Below are 25,693 nucleotides of genomic sequence, written 5' to 3'. Positions count from 1 at the left end.
ACATTTCAAAACATTCGATTGTTCTTTACTTACGCCCAAGTATTTGTTTAAGATAATAATGTTCATCTACGTGTTAATATTTTAGAAATTATTTGTAAAGCATTGAGGAAAGTTTGAATTTCTATTTGATTGTATAATGTTTTATACTGAAGGGGCGAATTATTTTAGTAGTGTAAAATTTGTTTCAAGATAAATACATTTTTTATAGATAATGTATGTGATTTTTTGTAATCCTCAGTTGTCATAATTTTCGATGACTGTATTTCCATGGTTTATATATCCTATACGTTTTAATTTTGTTAACTTTTGTTGACAAATTGGGTTATGAATTACCAGAAAATTTGTAATGCCATTGATTCTTCATATTTTGTCGCTTTTAGCGTTGGTTTTTTAACGAAAATTTCTCATATCCTTGTTATTTATACCCTTCATTTTTGTTACGATTTCCCATCCCTTACAATCAGCCCTTACACTCTTTTTTTGAAAATTCGAAAATCTCTTAACGTCAGTCATTTAGTTACCTGTAAGGCGACTTTTGAATGAGGGATTCATAAAATTGTTGCTAGACGATCTACAGAGAAAAAGGACGTATGTTTTTATTAATTTTAACAGTCCAAAACGTTAACAGATCATCAATAAAACTACCTTTATTGATGATTTGTCTAGTCAGTACGGATCAATTTTCTTACTAAAAACACATTAGCGTATTTGCCAATAGTGGGATTAAATAAGTGTTAATTATTAGAATACTTAGCAACAGGTGCTAGCACATGAATTTGGCTACAATCTTTTTGTGAATAGCACATATATATATACATATATATATACATATATATATATATATATATATATATATACATATATATATATACATATATATATATATACATATATATATATATATATATGTGTGTGTGTGTGTGTGTGTGTGTGTGTGTGTGTGTGTGTGTGTGTGCAGTATATGTTTTAAAAGAAAATTACTGTGTTTTAATTATTATTTTTTGTTTACTCGCAGATAGAAATTATTGATACATATTCCGATCCAAGAGACTCTAAGGCATATCTAGAACCAGGTGAAGAAGCCAACGGCAAAGTTTATACAAGCCCTGATCGCGACTATAGTTTACCGTACACAGGTTAGTCCATCATTTAATGATAATCGAATTTCACACTACTTATTATTTGTTTATTAATATTAAGAGATATTAAACTGATTATGTAAACCGAACATTTTATTTCAACTGTGTGTTTTAACGACAATAAATTACAGACTAATAACAAGTCTGACGAACTTATATACATCAGAAGTTAAATTTTTAAACATTAATTCTGAACTGAAATTTTGATTTTTTTAAATTTAATACATTTTATCGTAATAAAAAATTAATGGGAAAGTATCGATTGATTATTTTCAATTAATATGTAACTTATAACAATAATTACTGTATAACACTTGGAAGGAATAAAATACCATTATCGATTGTATTTTTATACAACTTACAACAAATATTTATATATTTATTATTATAGAAATGATTTTACTTATAGAGATAGGAAGAGTAGCTGTGTACTTAAAAATACTTATTATGATAAGATAACAAAACAATGTTTCTGCATCAATTGTAGCAATAAAAGGCAACATTTGAGCAAAATTACGTGATGTTGAAAGAAGTTTTTTTAAACAATCTTTTTCTTCAGATGAAAAGAGTTATTTATTCTCTTTAGAGTGGGTTTCTTTTCTGAAATTTTTTTTTTTTTTTTTTTTTTGTCTTCAGTCATTTGACTGGTTTGATGCAGCTCTCCAAGATTCCCTATCTAGTGCTAGTCGTTTCATTTCAGTATACCCTCTACATCCTACATCCCCAACAATTTGTTTTACATACTCCAAACGTGGCCTGCCTACACAATTTTTCCCTTCTACCTGTCCTTCCAATATTAAAGCGACTATTCCAGGATGCCTTAGTATGTGGCCTATAAGTCTGTCTCTTCTTTTAACTATATTCTTCCAAATGCTTCTTTCTTCATCTATTTGCCGCAATACCTCTTCATTTGTCACTTTATCCACCCATCTGATTTTTAACATTCTCCTATAGCACCACATTTCAAAAGCTTCTAATCTTTTCTTCTCAGATACTCCGATTGTCCAAGTTTCACTTCCATATAAAGCGACACTCCAAACATACACTTTCAAAAATCTTTTCCTGAGATTTAAATTAATTTTTGATGTAAACAAATTATATTTCTTACTGAAGGCTCGTTTAGCTTGTGCTATTCGGCATTTTATATCGCTCCTGCTTCGTCCATCTTTAGTAATTTTACTTCCCAAATAACAAAATTCTTCTACCTCCATAATCTTTTCTCCTCCTATTTTCACATTCAGTGGTCCATCTTTGTTATTTCTACTACATTTCATTACTTTTGTTTTGTTCTTGTTTATTTTCATGCGATAGTTCTTGCGTAGGACTTCATCTATGCCGTTCATTGTTTCTTCTAAATCCTTTTTACTCTCGGCTAGAATTACTATATCATCAGCAAATCGTAGCATCTTTATCTTTTCACCTTGTACTGTTACTCCGAATCTAAATTGTTCTTTAACATCATTAACTGCTAGTTCCATGTAAAGATTAAAAAGTAACGGAGATAGGGAACATCCTTGTCGGACTCCCTTTCTTATTAGGGCTTCTTTCTTATGTTCTTCAATTGTTATTGTTGCTGTTTGGTTCCTGTACATGTTAGCAATTGTTCTTCTATCTCTGTATTTGAACCCTAATTTTTTTAAAATGCTGAACATTTTATTCCAATCTACGTTATCGAAAGCCTTTTCTAGGTCTATAAACGCCAAGTATGTTGGTTTGTTTTTCTTTAATCTTCCTTCTACTATTAATCTGAGGCCTAAAATTCCTTCCCTTGTCCCTATACTTTTCCTGAAACCAAATTGGTCTTCTCCTAACACTTCTTCCACTCTCCTCTCAATTCTTCTGTATAAAATTCTAGTTAAGATTTTTGATGCATGACTAGTTAAACTAATTGTTCTGTATTCTTCACATTTATCTGCCCCTGCTTTCTTTGGTATCATAACTATAACACTTTTTTTGAAGTCTGACGGAAATTCCCCTTTTTCATAAATATTACACACCAGTTTGTATAATCTATCAATCGCTTCCTCACCTGCACTGCGCAGTAATTCTACAGGTATTCCGTCTATTCCAGGAGCCTTTCTGCCATTTAAATCTTTTAATGCTCTCTTAAATTCAGATCTCAGTATTGTTTCTCCCATTTCATCCTCCTCAACTTCCTCTTCTTCCTCTATAACACCATTTTCTAATTCATTTCCTCCGTATAACTCTTCAATATATTCCACCCATCTATCGACTTTACCTTTCGTATTATATATTGGTGTACCATCTTTGTTTAACACATTATTAGATTTTAATTTATTTACCCCAAAATTTTCCTTAACTTTCCTGTATGCTCCGTCAATTTTACCAATGTTCATTTCTCTTTCCACTTCTGAACACTTTTCTTTAATCCACTCTTCTTTCGCCAGTTTGCATTTCCTATTTATAGCATTTCTTAATTGCCGATAGTTCCTTTTACTTTCTTCATCATTAGCATTCTTATATTTTCTACGTTCATCCATCAGCTGCAATATATCGTCTGAAACCCAAGGTTTTCTACCAGTTCTCTTTATTCCGCCTAAGTTTGCTTCTGCTGATTTAAGAATTTCCTTTTTAACATTCTCCCATTCTTCTTCTACATTTTCTACCATATCTTTTTTACTCAGACCTCTTGCGATGTCCTCCTCAAAAATCTTCTTTACCTCCTCTTCCTCAAGCTTCTCTAAATTCCACCGATTCATCTGACAACTTTTCTTCAGGTTTTTAAACCCCAATCTACATTTCATTATCACCAAATTATGGTCGCTATCAATGTCTGCTCCAGGGTAAGTTTTGCAGTCAACGAGTTGATTTCTAAATCTTTGCTTAACCATGATATAATCTATCTGATACCTTCCAGTATCGCCTGGCTTTTTCCAAGTGTATATTCTTCTATTATGATTTTTAAATTGGGTGTTGGCAATTACTAAATTATACTTCGTGCAAAACTCTATAAGTCGGTCCCCTCTTTCATTCCTTTTGCCCAGCCCGTATTCACCCACTATATTTCCTTCCTTGCCTTTTCCAATGCTTGCATTCCAATCTCCAACTATTATTAAATTTTCATCTCCCTTTACGTGTTTAATTGCTTCATCAATCTCTTCGTATACACACTCTACCTCATCATCATCATGGGCGCTTGTAGGCATATAAACGTTACAATCGTTGTCGGTTTAGGTTTTGATTTTGTCCTTATTACAATGATTCTATCGCTATGCGTTTTGAAATACTCCACTCTCCTCCCTATCTTCTTGTTCATCACGAAACCTACTCCTGCCTGCCCATTATTTGACGCTGAGTTAATTACTCTAAAATCACCTGACCAAAAGTCGCCTTCCTCTTCCCACCGAACCTCACTAATTCCTACTATATCCACATTCACCCTATCCATTTCCCTTTTTAAAATTTCTAGCCTACCAACCTTTTTTAAGCTTCTAACATTCCACGCTCCGACTCGTAGAATGTTATTTTTTAATTTTCTGGTGACCCCTTCCTTAGTAGTCCCCACCCGGAGATCCGAACGGGGGACTATTTTACCTCCGGAATATTTTACCAAGGAAGGCGCCTCCATTGTTGCTATGTGAAAATGCAGAGAGCCACATTTTCTTGGAAAAAAAGCAGCTGTAGTTTTCCATTGCTTTCAGCTGCGCAGTACTCAGAGGACTGAGTGATGTTGATACGGCCGTTTAAGTCATTGTGACTCACGCCCCTAACAACTACTGAAAGAGCTGCTGCCCTCTTTCAGGAATCATTCCTTAGTCTGGCTCTCAACAGATACCTCTCCGATATGGTTGCACCTTCGGTCCAGCTACTCTGTATCCCTGAGCACTCAAGCCCCCTCACCAACGGCAAGGTCTCATGATTCATAGAGGAGGTTTTCTGAAATATTAAAGTAAAATGGCTTATAAAGGACCATATTATGAGAATGTTAAATTATTAATACTATAAACTGAAAAATAAATTTTCGCTTTTGTCTTTACTTCTCTATAAACTTTTCATTTTCCATTAAATTATAGTATTGTCTAATCAAGAGCAAATTAAACAATGAGACAGCCTGTATTTTGATAAAATGAATTTCGTCTCATTGAAACAATAATACATATATATATATATATATATATATATATATATATATATAAAAGTTGCCAGAGATAAATCTGTCTCCTAGGTGCCTTTTTTAAACTTTTTTAAACTCCTTATTATTTAAAATAATAAAACGCAAATCCGGATTTTTTTTTTATCTGTAATCGCTTATATTTTTTTTATTCGGATGGTTTCTATCATCACACAATTATAACTTGATTTTATCTGCTATTTTTAATGAAAAGTTTCTTTTTCATTACGCGTAACTGACTCAAAATATTTTTCATTTTTCTGATTGAGGGTTATTTATTAGCGAATCTGTTTTAAATTATATTGATTTAATTAGCTGTTGTGAAATTAAAGTATGCAGTTAAATTTTATCACATTGACAAGTTTTGGTTTGTTTAAAATTAGCGATTGATATTTTGTTTTAATGTAATAATTTTCTTTATTATCATTGTTAGGGATTTTACCAGTTGCGGTGAGTAAGTCTTTCTATTAATTATTTTGTCTCGAAGAAGAATTGCGTTTTTCTTAAAATATTCTGATTTTATTTTGTATTTTACTTTTCGGTTGCGTTCAATAAGTTTATTTTCTACGTCCACATTTTTTGGTCGAAAGTCATTACGTTAAATAATGCACATCTTAAAGGAGAAGGAATAAAAAAGAGTTATATCTCAATTTAAGAAAAAAAAAGAGAAAAATATTAGTTTCTAATTCAGACGTCTGTTTAGATTTTGTCAAAAACATTTCATTTCAGACAAAATTAATTATTAAGAAACTCGTGCATATATTGTATAGCAGTTGCAATAAACATGATGTCATTTATATGAAGAAAGATTACCGATTGCTTAAAGCTGAAAATAATAAGTACAAAATTAAAAAGATCATAACAATTTTTCACTAATACAAAAACTGAATAATATCAATCAGTTACGAAAACCTCTTTTGATCTATTAAATAGATGAGTCATCTCATCACGAGAGCTTAAAAGATTATTTTTATTAAAAAAAAAAGTCTTCCAAGAGAGACTTATAGACCGTTTGCCTTTCGTTTATCTCTATGGAATACGCCTTGTTAAAGACTACAAAATTGTTGTTATTAACAACGGATAATAATCGGGCTTTTGCGAAGGAAAACCCGGAAAGTTTTTCAGAATCCCTGATAAATGCATTTCAACAGTTAGAACTCAAAAATGATCACAATTATTCAAATAAAATTATGGAATTACTAGAAGCACGTTTTTAGTTATCACTACCTATTGAACCATTTAGTGCGGCTGAAGTAAAACAATCTACTGTAAAAAGATTTTTGCCGAAAAATATAATTTAGATAAAATCTTGAAACGGCTACTTAAAAACCGATTTGTATTGCTCTAACCAGTATCTGTTTTAAAATTGAGATATTTTCTTATATCTTACGGTAGAGAATTGCCAAACAGTGATGATCGTTATACTTAGAAAGTAACCCGTGCAATCTTCCTCTTTCAAGGCAAGCAAGCTGTTTCCAGTCGCATTAAACCCCTATGAAAAACAATTGCTTGTTCGTCTAAAATCTTCTGTTCAAGAAAATAACTCCATTCCCGGTCACCAGAATAGATTCAAAGAAGGTCTACTACAGAAGTAGTGCATAGGATTGCAAATATTATCCGAAATGGATTACAAAGCAGACAGTTTACTTCAATAATTTTGCCTATCAGGTGCAAAATATTGCACCTAGATTTCCTTTATAAGATAAAAAAATAAACTAAATCTGCACTGTACTTATTGCAAAATCTTATCTTTCTAACTATTTATTCAATGTAAATTTGATAATGAATTTTTAAATTATTTTGTAAAAATTTCTGTGTTCCTGAAGGCGCATATTAATTTCATTTTTATATGCACTGCACGACTGATCTTCCAGAGTATATGAATTAGTAATGATGACGACTTTTGTGGTTGATACCTTAGTATTAGTAACGGATATGTCACTCACTCTAGGCTCTGAAATCCTGTAAACTACTATAATAACATCTAAACGATACAGCAAAATGCAAAAGTTCAAATCAGTGAAGATAAATCTACTTTATTTTACTTTAAGGAGAGAAACCTGACATTAACACTGAATGGCAGATTTCTTCTCGAGTTGGAGCGGAAGTAAGATTAAAGGAGCTCTTCCTGAGGCATGCTTCTGGGCAATTACATGAAAGCAAAATATGTGGATGAAATAAATTCATCACATTTGCTGAATGTTTTTACAAATCAACTGATAGCAATGTCTTCTATTGCATGAACAAATGTAAATATATGTAAATTTAAATTTATGTTATATTAGTTAAATTGTGTTCATTTTTTTATTATTGCTAATAAATTTATTACATATTAAATGAATTTGTTTTTTTTTTAAAAACCACCACACTTTTTTCTTTATTTCATTTCATGTAACGATGTCTACAGTAAATAAACTGTTTTCTAACGTTTATTGTGACATATTTATTAAAACTGTAATAATTGTATTATACTTAAAATTTTAATTATTAACACAACAAAAAATATTGAATATTTTTATTACAAACTTACCACCTTGTTTTGTAAGCAGGATTTTTATGTAGTGAGACCATTTTAATTCGACGACTTTCGTAGTGTAATGTAAAGTGTAATGTATTACACTTTTGTTAAATGGATTTTTCAGAAGATTAATAATAACCAAGAAAACATTCATTGATTCATCACGGTCTTTAAAATTGGCTCAAGAATTTCTTATTTTTTAAAAATTTATTATGCGACTTAAAAAGCATTGGGAAACATAATAGTGAGTTATCCGCCACAAAATCCTGATAATCGCCACGAAAATGTTAGGATGATTGAATTGTATGTTAAGTTGCTATGTCATATTTAGAAATTTTTTACTTTTAAGTTGCGTAAACTGTAAGGTTGTTACGACTGATTTGGAATTGAATCAATTTTATTCAGACCCTATTTGCGAATCGAACTCGATAGCTTCAATGTATATAGTAAGTACACTACTGTCTGTGCCACCAAAATTGTCAAAATTTAATTTAATTTACTGAATATGAGTTAGTTTACCCCCCTCCACCAATAATTACAGGCCAATTTCCAAATCAGAGCTTTCCCCTCTCCTTTTTTTGTGTGAGAAGGTATGGATTTTAATACCACTTGGACCGCAATTCTAACATATTAATTTTTTTTTCAATTCATGATATCTGATTACTATATCGACTAATTTCATATAAGCCATTAGGATAAATATTATTTAGGATATTAACAAAAATATAATAATAAAAAAATTGTATTAGAAGTGTTATATTTATCTATAAATTAATATTGAGTGATTAAAGATTTACAACAAAAAAAATTTTGCCTAATAGTAATTATTATGTGATGATTTTTTTTCAGAATTGTAGGCTCCAATGATTTTAACATTTTAAATTCGTTTTTAAATGATTTTAAATTCGTTGCCGTTGAAATAAAGCGAGTTAAATGAAGTACAGTTATGTATCTGCTGCGTTAAAAATGATGCTCTTTCTGAAGTACTGGATGATGCTCTAATTACACAGTTCTGTAATAAAGATGATACAGTGCCTTCCAACATTTCAGATTCTTTTAGGAGATTATTTGTCTGAGTCGGTAAATTTTCGGATATTTGTTCACCTTCCTAAGAATAATAAAAAAAAAATTAAAATTACATAAGTTTATTTAATTTGAAAAAATATTTGTAGCGCAAAAGTGTCAGAGCTATAGCTTATAGAGAAATAATATAGCTTACAGAAAGTTATCGTGGTAGGCAAAAAATGTGTTTAGATTTATCAACATGATAAATTTAAGTAGCTATTTTCACATAATTTTAGATGAAAGTGTAAGCTGAATGTTTTACTTTTCTTTATGTAAGAAAACACGATAAGACTTTTTTTAAGCGAAACTATAAATAAAAGTTAACTACTAAAGTAAACACGTTGAAAGGAAAGGAAAATATACATAAGATAGTTTTCTTTATTAAAAAAGTAGTGAAATTACGGAAATTTAAAGGAAAACTGAAGTATGTATATTGAACCGTTTTTTTTTTAATTACTACATTAAAATAACTAAATTATCTTAGCAATTCTTAACGATAATCGTTAGTGGAGTCTGAAAAAAATTTAGGAACGTAAAATCAGGCCTGAATTATTCTAAATAACATACTCTTTTTAACTTACCCTAAAACATTAGATCCTCAAAAAGAAATATTAAAATGTTGTCATTCATACAGAAAATATTGTAACAGGACCAGTATAACGGACCAGGGTAACGGATTTCTTCCAGTTAGAAGAAAGAAAGAGAAAATAATAGTGAAAAATAGAATCCAGAAGGAACTAAAAGTGATTCTTTTCTCAGACTAACAGGTCCATTTGACAATTTGTTCTTTGTAATACAGACTATGGCATCTCCAAAAACTGTTGTTCGGTCAAAAGGGTTACCGGACCGGAATAAGAATTTATAGGAAAACGTAAGGGCTAGGACGATGAAAACTGTTACGCTTCTACAGTTAAGTGATGAGACGGGTTCTGTAGGCCGGAGGGTATAAATACTACCGGAAACCAGCGGAGAGTAGTTCTGCGAGGTCGTATTCGGCATAGTCATGATGACAGGGTAGTTTCGCAAGCCCGAATGCGACGAGGTTGTGGTTATAACGAGTGAAGAGTATGTCACGAGCCTTCCATTGTGGACAGTGGCTGAATGCAGGAAGTTGTTCGGTGAGTTATTGGTAAACTAGTGAACGTGACAGTATTATATTCATTCATGAAATGAAGATAAAGTAGTATAAGGTTAATAGTAAATAGTATAAGGGTAGCTCTGTTGTAAACAGTTAAAGTAATGATATTTGCAGAAATTGGATTGTATGAACTTAAGATTTTTCTAGTGTTATCTTGTGCATATTAATACAATATTAGGTATTAATATTATCTGTCATTATAACGTTTTTACTAAACTGAACTGTATTCTGGTTTTTTAATTAAATTTAATTTAATGTTTTTTAATTCTGATTTTTTTAAGCAAATCTTATCATTTAAATTACTATTTTGTGTACCATATGTTCATTATTATTATTATTATTATTGCTGTTTTTGTTATTATTCTTTTCTTATGTTTTTAAAGTAATAAATTATATTTATAAGAAATTTTTAATTTGTTAGTTTCTCGATATTCTGGTCGTTCCGTGAACAAGCGACAATATTAATGCGCATCTTTTTTGTGAAATTAAATATTAACTATTAAAAATGTAGCCACTATAAATATAATTTAATACTAATGAAAAATCTGATTTAGAGAATAAATTATATCTTTTTTATTTTAACCGTGATTTCTGCTAAATAATAATAATAAAAATAATACTCGTACAAAAAAGGAAAACAGAATCATTAAATACTGATTTTCATTTTCGCGTTTGACAAAACAGAGGCGTTTCTTTGCCAGTATTCTGATTAATATTCAGGCTGACAAGAGAAAATCGCATTGCGAAAAAATTTTCGCAAATATATTGGACATTAATATTGAACTGTAATTGCAATATTAATGTGTAAGTATATGTAGTAAAATGCACTAATATACGTAGTATCTGCAAAAAATTGTTCAAATCTGGGGATTCGTCCTCGGTCGGCGAATTAAATTTTATACATGCATTATAATCGTTCGATTTAATTTTTAAACTGGGATTTAATTTAGAGGCATTCATTCCAGAAATCGGTTTTATGAGATGTTAATTGAATCATGTTTTCAATTCAGAAGAAAGCGCAATGTATATATCGAAATGAGAAAAGGTTTTAGTTACATGATTATAAAGTGTGATGAAACCCTCTCACAAAGCTATTTGTTTGTACCATCATCAAAAGCAGGCTGAAAGAATTGCAAATTAATACGATATTTATAAATACACAATAATTCAAGTGTGGAAAGAAACAAACAGCTTTGTGAGTGTGAATACTGGAGAGAGCCTTCCACGTCAGGTAACAGGCAGTGTAATCCCGTAATAAAACTATCCTTCAAGATATTTCAAATTAAAGCGACAAGCAGCCATCTCTAATCGTAAGAAAAATATTGTTACGTATTTAAGCTGGTTTTAGAAGTGTTTGTATATTATGCGTCAGAAAAATAACGTAAAAACAATGCCTTTTTATTAATGGGGCTTTTATATTTTGTTTGTTTATCTTATCGTTATATGTTTGAGTTTAATAAAAAAATGTTTTATAAAAGTGAAACAAACATATCGTCTCAATCAAGTATCTGTTTCCTTTACGTTACGTGCTTTTATGCGATTTATTTTACATCAAATCTAATTCTGAAGGTGTACAATGTTCAAAAACCATTCAGAAGTTCGAATTAAATATAAATCCAACAGAAGATTTTTTCTTTCCATTTTGCTAGTAGCAAGGAATGCCTTAAATCGACTATATAGGAGTATACACACTCTCTCGTATTGCCTCACTCAGCCGTAAGAATTATTCAGCCTTGAACGTTTATAAATTTGACAACAAGACGGTTTTCCAGATTTGAAAACTTTTTTTACAGAAAATAATTCGTATTTTTTACTGCATTTCATCCACAGCGCGTATACAGAAACTACAAACGATAGAAAAGATTTTCGAGATGGGGCTTTTTGATGTCTGTCCGAAAAATTAATCAGAATGCTGGGAAAGAAACGTCTATTTCTTCTAACGGTGGAATAAAAATCAATATTTGTAGCTCTGTTTCCCTTCTTATAATATTAGGAATGACGGACAAAATTTAACAACTTTTGAACGACTGATTTAGTAGTGATCACGGTAAAAACAAAACTCAAATTTTTCCTAATAAAATTGTCTATGAAATGATTGCACAGTGTGACGAATTCGTTTATGTTATTTGTGACAATCCGCAAACAGTTGTTACACTTTTTTCAGTTGGTGTAATTTTTAGAACGTAACAAAACCGCGAGAAAGGTTTTATTTTGCTTTCATTCGTGTACGTGACGTATGGTCTTTCAATAATAATATGTAATATAAACGACGTAAAAAAAAATTTTAATAAAAACAGCCCAAAAAACATAAACCGAGTTGGCCGCTTAAGTGCTGTATAAGTTTGCTAAGAAACGCTGGACAATTAAACGGTACGGAAATTATTATTTTGCGCGATCATCAGGTACGAGTTAATAAAATGGTAATGCAGCCCCTGTCTGCTCCTCTCTGAGAAGTTATTTCTTTCTTTAGAAAAATGATACAGATCCTCCCTAATTAATTATGATTTTTATATATATAAATACGTAAACCCTAATGACTCTGAAACCTTAACGAAAAACAAAAACAACTTGCCTTATCTTAACGCGCTTTTTTAGCGTTAAAAGAAGTCTTATGAGCTTCTTTAAAAGCTAATAAAGAAACTTGAACCTTACGTTTAATTCAAGACGAGGTTTGACAATTCATTTAGCGACAAAATTAATAAACCGAACGGAAAAATTCCAATTGTTTTGTACTTTTGTCTTAATGTTTCAATAACGCTAAATAATCTTGTCTTCACCTTGTTTATTTAGAATAACAATATTTTTTTTTTTTAATTGACTTTAGTTCTGATCTCTATGTAAGCGTAACATAAGGGTGTGTGGTTGTTTATTTTTGAAAATTAATTATTTACACGTTCTTAAATGTAATGTTATTTTTTTTTATACGGATACATGCTTAAAATTATCTTAAGTTTTCAATCGGATCTATTACCTCTTTTAGTGAGTTTAAACAACTGATGTCTACAACTTTTTTCCACTCGTTTCCAACCTTCGCTTCCTCCGGCTCACATAGCCACATTGAGTCCATAGCTTGGATTATATGCGCTCTTACTGAATTTATTATTGTTGTCATCCTCTTTTCTATCTGTAAATTTGAGTAGAACATAAATTATTGGAATATATTTATGTATATATATATATATATATATATATATATATATATATATATATAGTAAATCTACCTATAAAAATTAAAAATACACTTTATATTTTGTGTTTACTTTCTAGTTACTAGCTGAATGTATTACTTAATTTTGTATAAATTCTTTAACATTTTAAAGTATCTTAAGTCAAAGATTTGCCATTGCACATTTTAGCGTCGGCAATCGGATGTCCATGATTAGAAACCAATTATTCTGATGTCATATTTTTATGACGATTAGTATTTATTAACAATAATTTTATTCGATAATCTGTAGAATCGGATGAAAATTTCACTAAAAGCTACGGTAGAAAAATGATTGACCATTATTTTTAAGTTTTTATATTACGATTTGATCTCTTTGTAACCGTACAAAATATAATTTTATTTTCTCCTTGTAATTAACCTTATAGTTGACTTCAAGGATAGTTGTAACTTAAACGAATAAATGTTTGCTTGTATTTACCGTTTATTACAATTTAGTGATAAATTAAGTTTGTTATTATTAGTAAGAGAACAATATTATTATCTGAAGCCCTAATACAAAGGATTTTTAAATGCTTTTAACTTTTTTGTTGATAAACCAAAATCAAAACATTACCTGCATTGCTTGGTCTGTCAGCGTGTGAGTGCAGTCGAAAATTTGCAGCTGCATACTCGTTCTGGCCTTCAGTAAGGCGTCGTGGATCTTGAGTTTTTTTATACACTGCCGGATTTGGAGGTCCGGGGTATTTTGGGTAGTTTCCAACACCTGCAATACCGAATTTACCGTCAAGCCAAGCGCCAGTTTCGCTTCGTCCGATATCCTGAAAGCTTCTTTCGTGACCTTCTGGACTATTTTTGATATCTGAAAAAACGTATTAATTTTCATTTAAAATTCACCAAAAAGATATTAATCGTAATATAGAAAATCGCTTCATTATACGTATTTGGTGAATTATATTAATAATAATCTTACTGCCGAAATCGACAAATATGTAAATGTATTTAGCAAATTATCAAATGTTTGCAGAAAAAATTCCACTTAATAATTTTTAAAAAATGCGGTTCAGAACTTTCTTAAAAAATAAATAATTTGGATATTTAGAATATCGCGATCCTTATTCAATTCGGATGAATGGGATTCAGATAAACGTAGTGGTACTCCTACAGCTTTTATAATTGCCATAGTCACGAATTTCAAATATTACAGTTACTAACTATAATAAATTATTTATACTTAATACTTTACAAAGTTAATAAGTTGTTTATATCAGGTGTTTAAAGTGGTTAATTAAATTCAAATACTTCTCTAATTTAATGTTCATTTACACGATAAGTTTGAATTCTCAGTAAACGTTTTATATGATAAAATTTTATTTTAGAATGCAGAGAAATCTTTAAATTGAATAATGTAAAAAGTTGTATTTTCCAGAGTTTCTCTTAACGGTCAAACATGGAAGTTACATGAATTTGAAAATTTTTCTGTAGCGAGGTTATTTTGTTTTTAAAACGGTTAATATTATTAGCACAAATATAGTTAAATTCAGTTCAAAATAAATAAAAAATTGTCTTGGGTCTGGAAGAATGTAATCAGGGTAGGATGAGTTATAATCATAACTTAGCAGACTGAAGACATACGAAAACAGTCTTCGTGTACAAATTACTGTATATTTTTTTTGATGGAATAATCTTCAAATCTGTTTTGGTGCCAGTAACGAGTCTTATTTAATTAAGGTTTACTTGTAAAAAGTGTGTGTTCTCACATTTTTAGATAAACAGACATCCAAAATTTACAAAACTGTTTAAATTTTTAAAATTATTTTAAATTATCGGTATAAAGGTGATTAACTTAAAAAAGTAGGTGATAACAAAAAAAATAATCCTTTTACTTGAAATTGAAATATGCTGATCGTTAATTTTCAATAGAATTTGTTGTGTGTGCGAAAATATTTTGCATTATTTCAGATTTTATGTCTTAAAAAAATGTTTGTATAATCTAAAGGTCGGCAATCATCACCGACAAAAAAAAAATATTATAAACATTCATTTAACAATCATATTTTCTTAGTAACTACAGCTACTGCTGGGTCTGTTCATAGATAAATGCGTTTTTAGAATACGTAAATTTTAGTGAAGCTTTATAGTTTATTCATTTATTTCTTTATTTATGTAAGTATAAAACTGGGAAATGTGTAATTTTTAAATTCGGTTTACAGTTTCTGTTACTTTTGTTTATATAAACTACTGACCTGAATTGAAGTTTCCAGCACTTGGGATTGAATTCCCAAATAATCTTCCTGCAACATAAGTTGAGCCTGGGATACTTCTGGCCCCAATATTGTTCGATGCCTCTCCACCGCTGGGCCCGCCTGAAACCAATATGAGAATTTGCATTTCAGTGTGCTCGCACTGGTTTTAAATCAAGTAATTTTTAGAATCAAGATCATCAAATTGTGACTAGGCATCGATTTTATTCGGATAATAACGAGTAATACTCCGTTCTCTTGAAAGCTTTATGTTAGGCTATTGTAGAATAGACATGGACGTGACGTTACGAAACTTCGCAGTAACTTGGTCCGTACTCCCTAATCAAAATTATTTGTAACTTATTTCATCTTAAATTAATTCTACAACCTTCAGTTAATTCATATTCCAGTTAAAGTTTAAATCGTAATTTATTAAGTCATAAAGTAGGATTGAAGCATTAGGAAAGACTGCTGGAGACTGAATAATCTCTCTCAAATCTTGTAAAAGGAATTGTTCTGTGTTGTAATAGAGCTTTTTTAAAACCTATAGCATTGTTTTTTTTTACACATTTTAAGTAAATTTACAATTCTTTTCTGATATATTAATAACTTATGAAAAATATTTCATTACGGTCTTATTTTTTTCGAAATAAATTTGTTCGGTTCAATTTCTTATCGTGAATAAACTTTTCTCTGCAAAAAATTTGAAAGACAACTGTAAAAAATGTTACAGGACCAGTATTATCTTTAGAATAAAATATATACCATAGCTCTGAAATAACACAAAATACAATATATTAAAAACATTAACATTTTCAGTGCTGTAAACCTATCTTTGAAAAGTAAGCTGCATAAAACTTTATAAAAATACGCGTTTTTACATTCTATGTAACATCGGTAGTGTAATATGATTTCTGACAAAATAGCTAATAGTACTTTTTTAAAGATTACGATTATTACTGATTGTCGTACATTCATTCATTCCTCACTTTCATTTATTTACTCCTACTGACTTGAAAGCTTGCGTTTTTTTTTGTAAAATGAATAACCCACAAATAGAAATCCTAGGGCCTATACGTAGTTAGGAGGTTATATTCCCTGAATAGTTAATATGTGTATAAAATGTTTGTAAAAACAAATTACGAATGTTTATTAGTAACAACTGTTGTATTTCTCCATTAATTACAGTAAATCTCTTCACATGTAGTAAGATAAATAGTAAGAAATCTGAAAATGTTACTGATTCTATAATGTTATGATACGAGTAATTTGATTTTTTTTCAATATCATAATTTACTGAAGTAAAGATAAGTGAGTCTAGAAAAGTAAAAAAGATATGCGTGAAATAAAAGATGCATGAGAAAAGTGCGCTTAAATTTTATTTTAAACTATTTTAATAATTTCATTTCCATTAAAAGATAAAACAGGTAAAACGAGAGTTTAACTAAGTCAAATGAAAAACGCTTTCGTCAAATAATCTTTTCACAAAACTGTATTAAAGGACCTTTTAGATCTACTAAATTACTTTGAAGAATTGTATAGAAAAAGTTTTTATTTTAATTAATCTTTGATAACATTTGAACGTTTTTGTGATAAGAGCAATTTTAATGAAATTAATATTGGGATTGTCGACGAACAGCCCCAACAAAACTGACACGGAAAAAATTTCCTTCCTACAATTATTTTATTAATAATTATCAATAATTACATACATTAATATATTTATTATTTAAATTATCAAGAGTTACAAATGAATATCTTATTTAAAAGCTATAACCATTGAAAGGCGTAATCATTTTTTCTTCTTTTTTAACTCTTTGTAATCTTCATATTTAAAGTCGAAAATGATACAACAATGATAAAAAGATAGGTTTTAATCGATATAAATAAAAGCCTGGAAATATTAAAATTATGCTTTTTAATACGGTTAACCGTAGATTGGATTTATATTTCGTATTACGATAATAATTAGCCGAGCAAAGCGAGTATTCTATAACACCCGGGAAATCATAAAATTATAATTTGTTTTTGTATACTAGCTCGTGTGTATGCACATGTGTCAAAAATCAATTTACGTAAAAAGCAGTAAATTTGCAGATTTTTTTATACACATCCATCAAGTTTGAATTTACTTTACGATATTAAATACGTAGCCCGGAATAGGAAGCTTGATTTAAAAAAAATAACTGGAAAGGCTGTAACTGTCTTCTCAAATTATACTTAATTCGATTAGGATTCTTCTACTTCATACGCTTCGTATGAAAAAGTCTTAAATTAATTTTCTAAATTAACCTTTTGTATTTAGTAAATGGCTTCTACCTGATTGTGCCTCCAATATTTTCATTGCTCGCTCCAGATTTCTAGTTTCGTCATCCCTAATATCCAGAGGAACAGCCTGTACAAATATACACATACAACGTTCATTTCTTCTGTTCACTTACAAAAATTATAAATATATTTTTAATATAAAACAAAAAAGTTACAAATTATTTTTAAGGATAAAATTGTAATTAGAAATAATAAACTCTACGGATGTTTACTGGTAACGAGTGTTGTATTTTTCTATTAATTACAGTAAATTTCTTCACATGAAATAAAATAAATAACAAGAAATCTGAAAATGTTACTGATGTAACTCATATTCCTAATATGAGTAATATACATTGGTGGTTAATCACAATTTCCCGTTATTAATAGTTAAAAAAATATCTCGGCTGTTGGGTTCACTTACGCTTCCTGTAAAGTAAAATTATAGAAACTTTCTACGATTTTTTTAAATAAAAATCGGAAATTGAAACGTAAATGATTTGCCTGATAATATTCTTTACGTATTTTATTAATAAAATATCTCTTTATATAGTTAAAAATTAGGCTTTTATATATTATAAAAAGTAAATAAAAGACTACTTGAACTTAGTCTTAGAAGACGGGCTGAAAAAGAATAAAGAAAGCCACGTCATCAAATGGCATTTGATAGCGTGAATGAGAAAAATTTTAAACGTTAAAGAAAATCGAATTGAAATTCGAAGAAAGAAGAATTGCTAGCAATTTTTATTAGAATAAGATTTTTGTGATCAAAATTTAATACGATGAAAGGAAATACAGGATAACATAATATAAATAAAAAAGTAAGGCTTTGAAGGTTCTGACATGATATTTGATCTTCTGGATGTTATTTGTTTTTCTAGGTACAAGAACTGGAAGACCTGTTGCTTACAGAAGATCAGAGAGTAAATAAGAATTAAATAGAGGTAATTAAATGTGACAGAAACATGAATAATAAAGAATAAAATATTTAGATAGAGATAGGGTATAAGGGATTAAATGTTAAGATAATATGTATGCAAAATGTGGTGTGCACAAGATTTTTCCGTTTATTATTATTCAAGTAGTAAATTACAAATGATTGGTAATATGGGAAAGCAATCAAAGGTAGACGGATGAAGCCAAGTGCAGAATAGAAGTTATTCGTATCTTACACAGTTGTAGAAATTAAGAAGAAATTCTTTAATATATTTGAGTAGAATGTAACACTTTATGATTACAAAACATGCACAACAGGAAAGAATGGAGGCTTTTTAAATGTGGAATTACAAGAGGATATTGAGAATAGAGAATTAATAAATTCATATTTTCTCAAAGTAAAAGATTGGTCCAGTGGTTAATTTACTTGTTTCTCTTCTTTCTATGAGAAAATTACCAATAAAGTTGAACATGAAAAATGGTGAAACTTCACTTTTGGTAATTTTTTTTAAGAGACACGGATGACATAAACGTTTGAATTACTTTTTTATATGTAGGTATATGTTAGTAGTTTTACCATAAATAATATTAATGGTAATATACTACTTACTCATAAATTTTTATGAATTTTAGCACAGCTTAGTATTTTTGTAGATGTTTATGACAAATAAAATGTTTCTTGTGTATTGTACAAATAAAAAAGTTATAACCTCTCAAAAAACATGAAAATTTGTTAAAAGGAATACTATTTTGACTCACTAAATAAGTGCTCCAAGGGGGGATTTATCGTCTTCTTGGCACTTTAATATTTTTACACTTATTACTATAGTTGAAATAGACTTGTTTGAACCATTCATGCAGTGTTCATGTTATAACAGGGGCTTGAAGTCATTTCCAGTTGTCAGGAAAGATCATGTTACAACATGCTCATTTATGCTTGTTTCATCATTTAGGTTTGCAGTTACAGTCTGGTCAGTCTGACATTAGTCAGTGACCAGACTGTCACTATTGTCACAAGTGATGGTTCACTTCTTTACAGAATGTCTCAAATTTCATTCTGTATTTGGAAGTGTTTATTTATAAATAAGTTTACTTATATTATATTTGCAAATTTTAAAATCAATTAAATTTTTACATTATTTTTAAATAATTTCAAACAATGGAAGAACAATGTTCCATAGGAATTTATATAAATGAAGAGTGTCATAAAACAGTGTATGGTACAGTACCAAAAGAACCCATTAAAATTTGTGAATTAATGATGAAAACCAACAACTTATTTCTTTACGTTTCAATTCAGATGTCACTAGTGTTTGTAAATATCATGAAAAAGGCTTTTTGTCAAAATTCAGTCACCTTGTATGGACAGTTATGTTGTGACCCTTTGAAAACTCATATAAAAACAGAAGAAAAGCGTAATATAAATAACATTAGGGCAACCTTTTAAAGAACACATTTTTCCAAATTTAAATTTAGTTCCTGGAAAGTCTCTTTGTGTGAACTGTTTCAAAAAGTATTTTTTCTCAGCAGAATAAAAAATTATATGAATGCGAAGACCAAGAGCAATACATTGCCACATCACAGTACTGTACAACTGGATGCTGCTTGTAGCATTTTGGTTGTATCACCTCCATCAAAATTGAAATAATTAAGCATGGGTCAAAGGCCATCAGCATTAAAATTTAAAATAAATAAAGTATATGAAAAATTAAAAAAGAATCTTGAATTGTGTTTTGATTCCACAGTTTCTGAAAATGAAAATCCCGCTCAGTCTTCTTCTTATGAATATGATGATCTTATTTTAAAACTAAAAAAAAAATGTTCTTGCTTATAAATAAGATAAGGTTAAAATTATCAGTTTACTTTCCCAATAATGGAGCAGATCTAAAATAATATCAGAATTCAGTGTGTCTGAGTGTTTGGTTAGACTTACTAGAGAATGAGTTAATGAGCGAGGCATTCTACCGGAGTTAGGTAAAAGACGTAAAACAGCATCTGGGACTCATATAGTTTGTGTCTGCACCCACCACTAGAACAGCAAACTCATGATTGATGGTCTCAAACTTAACGTTGATTATAAGGGCTGTAGTAGACGTCTACAGCTTGTCACATTGTGATAAGGATAACTACAGCTGTATGATGAATGTTTGCACCAAATGTCCAGGTAAGCAGGCGGAATTTGACATGCTCAACTTTTCCAAAGAGTATGATGTGTTGCCAGATATAATAATACGCAAACAGCGGGTAACAACTGATAGGGCAGACATGATTACTGTTCTTCAGACCAAAGATGATTTTTTTTAATCATTAGTGGAAAAATTGTAAAAACTGAAACTCGCCATTTCATGTCAAAATCTCAAGCTCAGTTTTTCAAGTAGAAAAAATCATTAGATGAAGAAAAAAGTTTGGTGTTGGCAGACTTTGTAGAAAACATTTCATTTCTTCTTCAAGATGAGATACAAAGCTTCCATTGGGTCAACAACCAAGCCGCAGTTCACACATTTGTGTTCTACTTCAAGGAAAATGATGTATTACAACACAAAGGTGCTGTATTTTAAGCGATCACTTGAAACACGATACAGCAACATTTTATTGCTTTCAAGAAGTTTTAACAGACCATATCAAGGAAGTACATTAGAACATTAAAAAATTCATCTATTTTAGTGATGGTGTTTCAAGTCAGTATAAAAATAAAAAGAATTTTGTTAATTTGTGTAGTCACAGACTTTGACCTTGAGGCCGAATGGCACATCTTTGATAGCAAAGGTCATTAAACAGGCCAATACTAAACATTGATGAAATGTATTCATTTTGTAATCACAAGCTGAAAAACATCAAGTATTTTTTGGTTAAATCAGATGAGATAGCTAAGATTTCAGAAACTCTAAAAAAACTTTTTTGACTGCTGTGAAAGAGTTGTTGGTAGTAAAAGCTACCACAAGTATGTTCCTGTGTCAGAAGGCATTGTAAGATGTTACTTTACATCACAGACTTCAAGGACTATGAAGACTACTCTGTATCAAGTATTGTACCACTTTCACTAAAGGAAAAAGACTCTATTGTTTGGTTGTATGATGATCAGTGGTGGATAGGAGAAGCGGTAGATATTAGCCTTGAAAGTTACGATGTGCAGGTTCATCTTTACCATCGAGCTGGACCTACAACATTTCAAAAGTCTCAACTAGACAAAGTGTGGGTACTAATCTGCAAAGTCCTGAGAAAGTTAACATCACTTGAACTAACTACAGTGATGGGTCGTATCACAGCTGTTGGTTAACCACACTAAATAATAAACTTTCATTGCTACAAAAACAGACTATTTCATTCAAGAATAATTACATTTTTTCTACAATTTATTTTCTCTTCAATAGTGTTTACAAATATAAACCAATATAAAAATAAAAATTAATTCTTGAAAAAAGATGTACTCATTGAAATCTCAGTTTGGGTAAATTTTACAAACATTTTTGAATCAAAATTGTATTAGGTTATTGGTATGGGTCAAGTTATCATTAAGTTACAACCTATCATTGATTTAAAAAAAAACTATTTTCAAAATATTGAAAATGTCAACTTCAACAACTTAGGGGCTCAATAAAAAAAATATACATATAAAAAAATGTAATGTGCAAAGAAGACAAGAAACCACTTTGGAGCACTTATTTAGCGAGTCAAAATAGTATCGTTTTTAACCGGTTTTTCATGATTTTTGAGAGGTTTAATTTATTCGTACAATACACAAGAAACACAAGAAAATTTTTTATTTGTCATAAACATCTACAAAAACACTGTAAGTTGTGCAAATTTCATATTTTTAGAAGCAGATCCATCAGAGTTATTTGAAGTCAAAATTTGAAATTTAAAAAAAATTCGTTTTCAAAAATTCATAAAAATTTAGGGGTAAGTATACCACCATTAATATTATTTATGGCAAAACTATTAACATATACCTACATATAAAAAAGTAATTCAAACTGTGTATGTCATCCCTGCCTCATGAAAAGAATTACCAAAAGTGAAGTTTCACCGTTTTTCACGTTCAAATTTACTGGTAATTTTCTCATAAAAGGAACAGAGATAGGTAAATAAACCACTGTATTAATCTTTTACCTAGAGAATATATGAATTAATTGCTTTTTGTTTCATCCTTCCAGTACCAATAGTTTTTTAGTTACGATTTTTCCTGTAAACCCTTACAATCACAATAATAAGTGTGCGCACCGTATCAAAAATGGCCGCCACAGGTAAACTGCTCAAATAAAAAATTTTAAAAAAGTTATAAGGTCCTGAAACATGTAGGAAACGAGTGGGTAAGTTTCAATTTTTTTTGAATTGGTTAAACAACTAACTTATGTTTTTTTAGGATACTTCAAATGGATTGACCCGTATACAAACCAGGTAACCGGGCAGATAAAGGATGCAATAATTTTCTTTAGGGAGATAATTAATTCACCATAAAAGCTCGAAGCTTATGCATCGGAATATGTAATGGAAATTTTGTAGCGTATGAAAAATGCCATGCCTGACCGCGATTCAAATCCGGGATATCCGGATGGAAGGCCGAGACGCTACCACTCAGCCACCGAGTTCGCCAAAGTACTTTTGTAATCGATGGTTTGCCCAACACAGAAAAATTGATAAAATGGAATATGAACTCTGAATAGATTTTAACTGGAACGATATTTATACAGAGCGAATTAACAACAGTAGTAAAATATATGGGGGAAATAGAAACAACACCCTTACTTGTAAAATGGATGTTATAATTCTTACCTAACCACTTATACAAACGGGAAGAGATTTACAATTCAAACTAAACTTATTTTTTTAATTTATGTTTAAGTCATACTGTTTATCAAGTGGACCGAGTTCGAAGATTCTCATTCATTTTGTAGAACTTTCTGTAGTGATTCTGTTTTTACTTTTTCCAGATAATTTAAAACGGGTTTTCTTATAGCAATATGTTATTTTCTTCATGAAGGATTTGAAGGTACTTCTTATTTTTTGTCGTCATCGTTACCGATTGATATATTAGTGTGTAACGATATTTCCTATGTTATACTGATATTCCGAAATTTTCACGCAAAATGTTAAGAAAAATAGTCGGAAACTTTGGATAAAACAATTATTCATATTCCAACGTTCCGTACAACTTCATTTACAGATATTGTCGGAATTTTTTTACGCCTTTTCTCTGCATTGATTTTCTTTTTTTATAAATACTCGGGTTACTAACGATAGAATGTTTAACCTAACTGTATTTTAAGCAAAAATAAAATTTAAAGTTGTTATATCTTTAAAACAAGCAAAATCAACTTTAAAAAATATACTAAATATACTATATTTAGTGTGCTTCTTATATTAAGTGTGCTTCTATTAGTTACTAATTTGATGCCGACTTCTAAAAGTTGTAATTTAAAGCTTTTTAAAATTATAAAATGTACTTTTTAACCTTTTAAAATATATTTAAAACTAAATACATCTGAGACGACAAAACGGAACCGTATTTAATAAATAAAAGATATTTAATAACTTAAGTTAAAACGGTTTCTGCCCTCCCTTGCGGCTATCATCAGAGATGGTTCTTCTGTTCTCTGGTTTGAAATCAGCCGGTCTTAGGCTAGTGTTTCTTTTTCTTTAGTTAGCCGTACACGTATTAAAGATGTGGTAGAAAATTATGTTGGAACATTTAGTACATGCTTGTAGATGCAGTAAGTTTTCTTATATATATCATAATGCGTTACGCCTGTGTGTAAATTACAAAGATTATTGTCAATTTTGCTAGTTTTGTGACTTGAGATGCTTGGCAAATTGTTTACTCTATATCGCTATAGTGGGCCTTTATGTGTTCAGTTTTATTTTAGCCGATGTCGAACATTAATCAGAGGAGTTAAGTTTATATACTCCAGGGAAATTTTGTTTGGGACTGCGTTTTGTATGTTTGGTTTTGTTCGTTATTATGGAGGCCAAATCGATCCAATTTTTAAAAAAGTCTTATATTTTCTCTGCGTTTGTGTTTATGTACATTAATGTGTGTATTTTTTGTTTTATTTATCTCTGTTTTTATTTCTGTATTTATTTGTGTAGTATTCGATGAGTGTGCCGATGTATTCATCCATGTGTGCTAGGTATTTTATAATGTTTAGTTCTATGTGATCATCTGATGACGTGTTTTTCGAGTAGTGTGCGGAATTAAACTTCTAAAAAGTAGTAAATGAGCCCAGTTATGTTAAATGCGATTAACAGTTTCTTTCGTTGTTTGTTTGTATCCTTTATATTCGGAAGTGAATGTTTGTCGGTTGATTTTTTACGATGGTGTTAACAAGAAAACTTTTTTAATTCGTGATCATATTCCGCTGTAAAGTTTAATTTAAGATTTAATTTAGATATATTTTGTTAAAGTAATTGTAGTCATTCAGCGAAAACAATATACATCTTCCATCACTTATACCCGAGGGTAAAATGAGAGTAAAATGGTAACATCGACATAACTGTAACAATATGTTATTTTGTACAATCGGTAAAGATGTATGTTTTGTATATGACAGAAATTTTAGTCACACTCTGTATGAGAGAATCCGTAGGAACTCTATCTATAATTATTATTTTAAAATGAAAAGAAATTTTTTCGGGTAAATATGTTTAATATTTCTTAGAGGCGATTTTTTTTTTTTTGGTACTTGGTTCGAATGAAAAGTTTTTCTTTCATCTAGTCAGTATCTTTCTGGAACTTTTATTTAATTAATATTTTCTTAAATTACAGGTGTATATTTATTTACAGTAAGGAAACATGTCGGTTGTATATTCTAATTTTAGTTTGGAAAATGTGTTTGGAGAACACTACCCAGAAGTAGGATTCCGGATTGTGCACCATCTTGAATGAAATAATTAGCTAATTAATTTATATTTATCTCTCTTAACCAATTTCTACACGGAAGGAAAAACAGTTTTCATTTATCTTGAAACTATTTGATACGTGGATTTTGAAGTAGCTGAATTTTCGGATATTTAATTTCAGCAATCCTAAATATGTAAAATCTTATTAAGCA

The 25,693-nt window shown here is 29.9% G+C and overlaps 2 protein-coding genes across 4 annotated transcripts in view; one reads left to right on the top strand and one right to left on the bottom strand.

Annotated features, from left to right (window-relative positions):
- hwt (SH2 domain-containing adapter heavyweight) overlaps nt 1–25,693 on the top strand; it is a 426,431-nt gene that overhangs the window by 296,210 nt on the left and 104,528 nt on the right. Inside the window, exon 3 of the mRNA XM_075354077.1 lies at nt 1,016–1,136. Coding sequence (XP_075210192.1) covers nt 1,016–1,136 — 121 coding nt within the window. The remainder of the gene's footprint in view (nt 1–1,015; nt 1,137–25,693) is intronic.
- Nucleotides 8,530–25,693, bottom strand: part of LOC142318746 (uncharacterized) — a 28,851-nt gene continuing 11,687 nt past the window's right edge. The window contains exons 1-5 of one of the 3 annotated variants that reach the window (XM_075355169.1): nt 17,721–17,796; nt 15,405–15,524; nt 13,775–14,020; nt 12,964–13,116; nt 8,530–8,897 (exon numbers count right to left, since the gene is read on the bottom strand). In XM_075355169.1, the coding sequence (XP_075211284.1) occupies nt 8,679–8,897; nt 12,964–13,116; nt 13,775–14,020; nt 15,405–15,461 (675 nt within the window). In that variant the 5' untranslated portion in view covers nt 15,462–15,524; nt 17,721–17,796 and the 3' untranslated portion in view covers nt 8,530–8,678. Of the gene's footprint in view, nt 8,898–12,963; nt 13,117–13,774; nt 14,021–15,404; nt 15,525–17,720; nt 17,797–25,693 lie in introns of those variants that run through there. The other 2 variants (XM_075355179.1, XM_075355159.1) reach the window with 2 other exon arrangements.

The sequence above is a fragment of the Lycorma delicatula genome, chromosome 1, assembly GCF_047948215.1.
Source record: "Lycorma delicatula isolate Av1 chromosome 1, ASM4794821v1, whole genome shotgun sequence".
NCBI classification, from domain to species: Eukaryota; Metazoa; Arthropoda; class Insecta; order Hemiptera; family Fulgoridae; genus Lycorma; species Lycorma delicatula.
The sequence above is the reverse complement of the archived record's forward strand: the minus strand, read 5'-3'. Positions and strand labels throughout refer to the sequence as shown.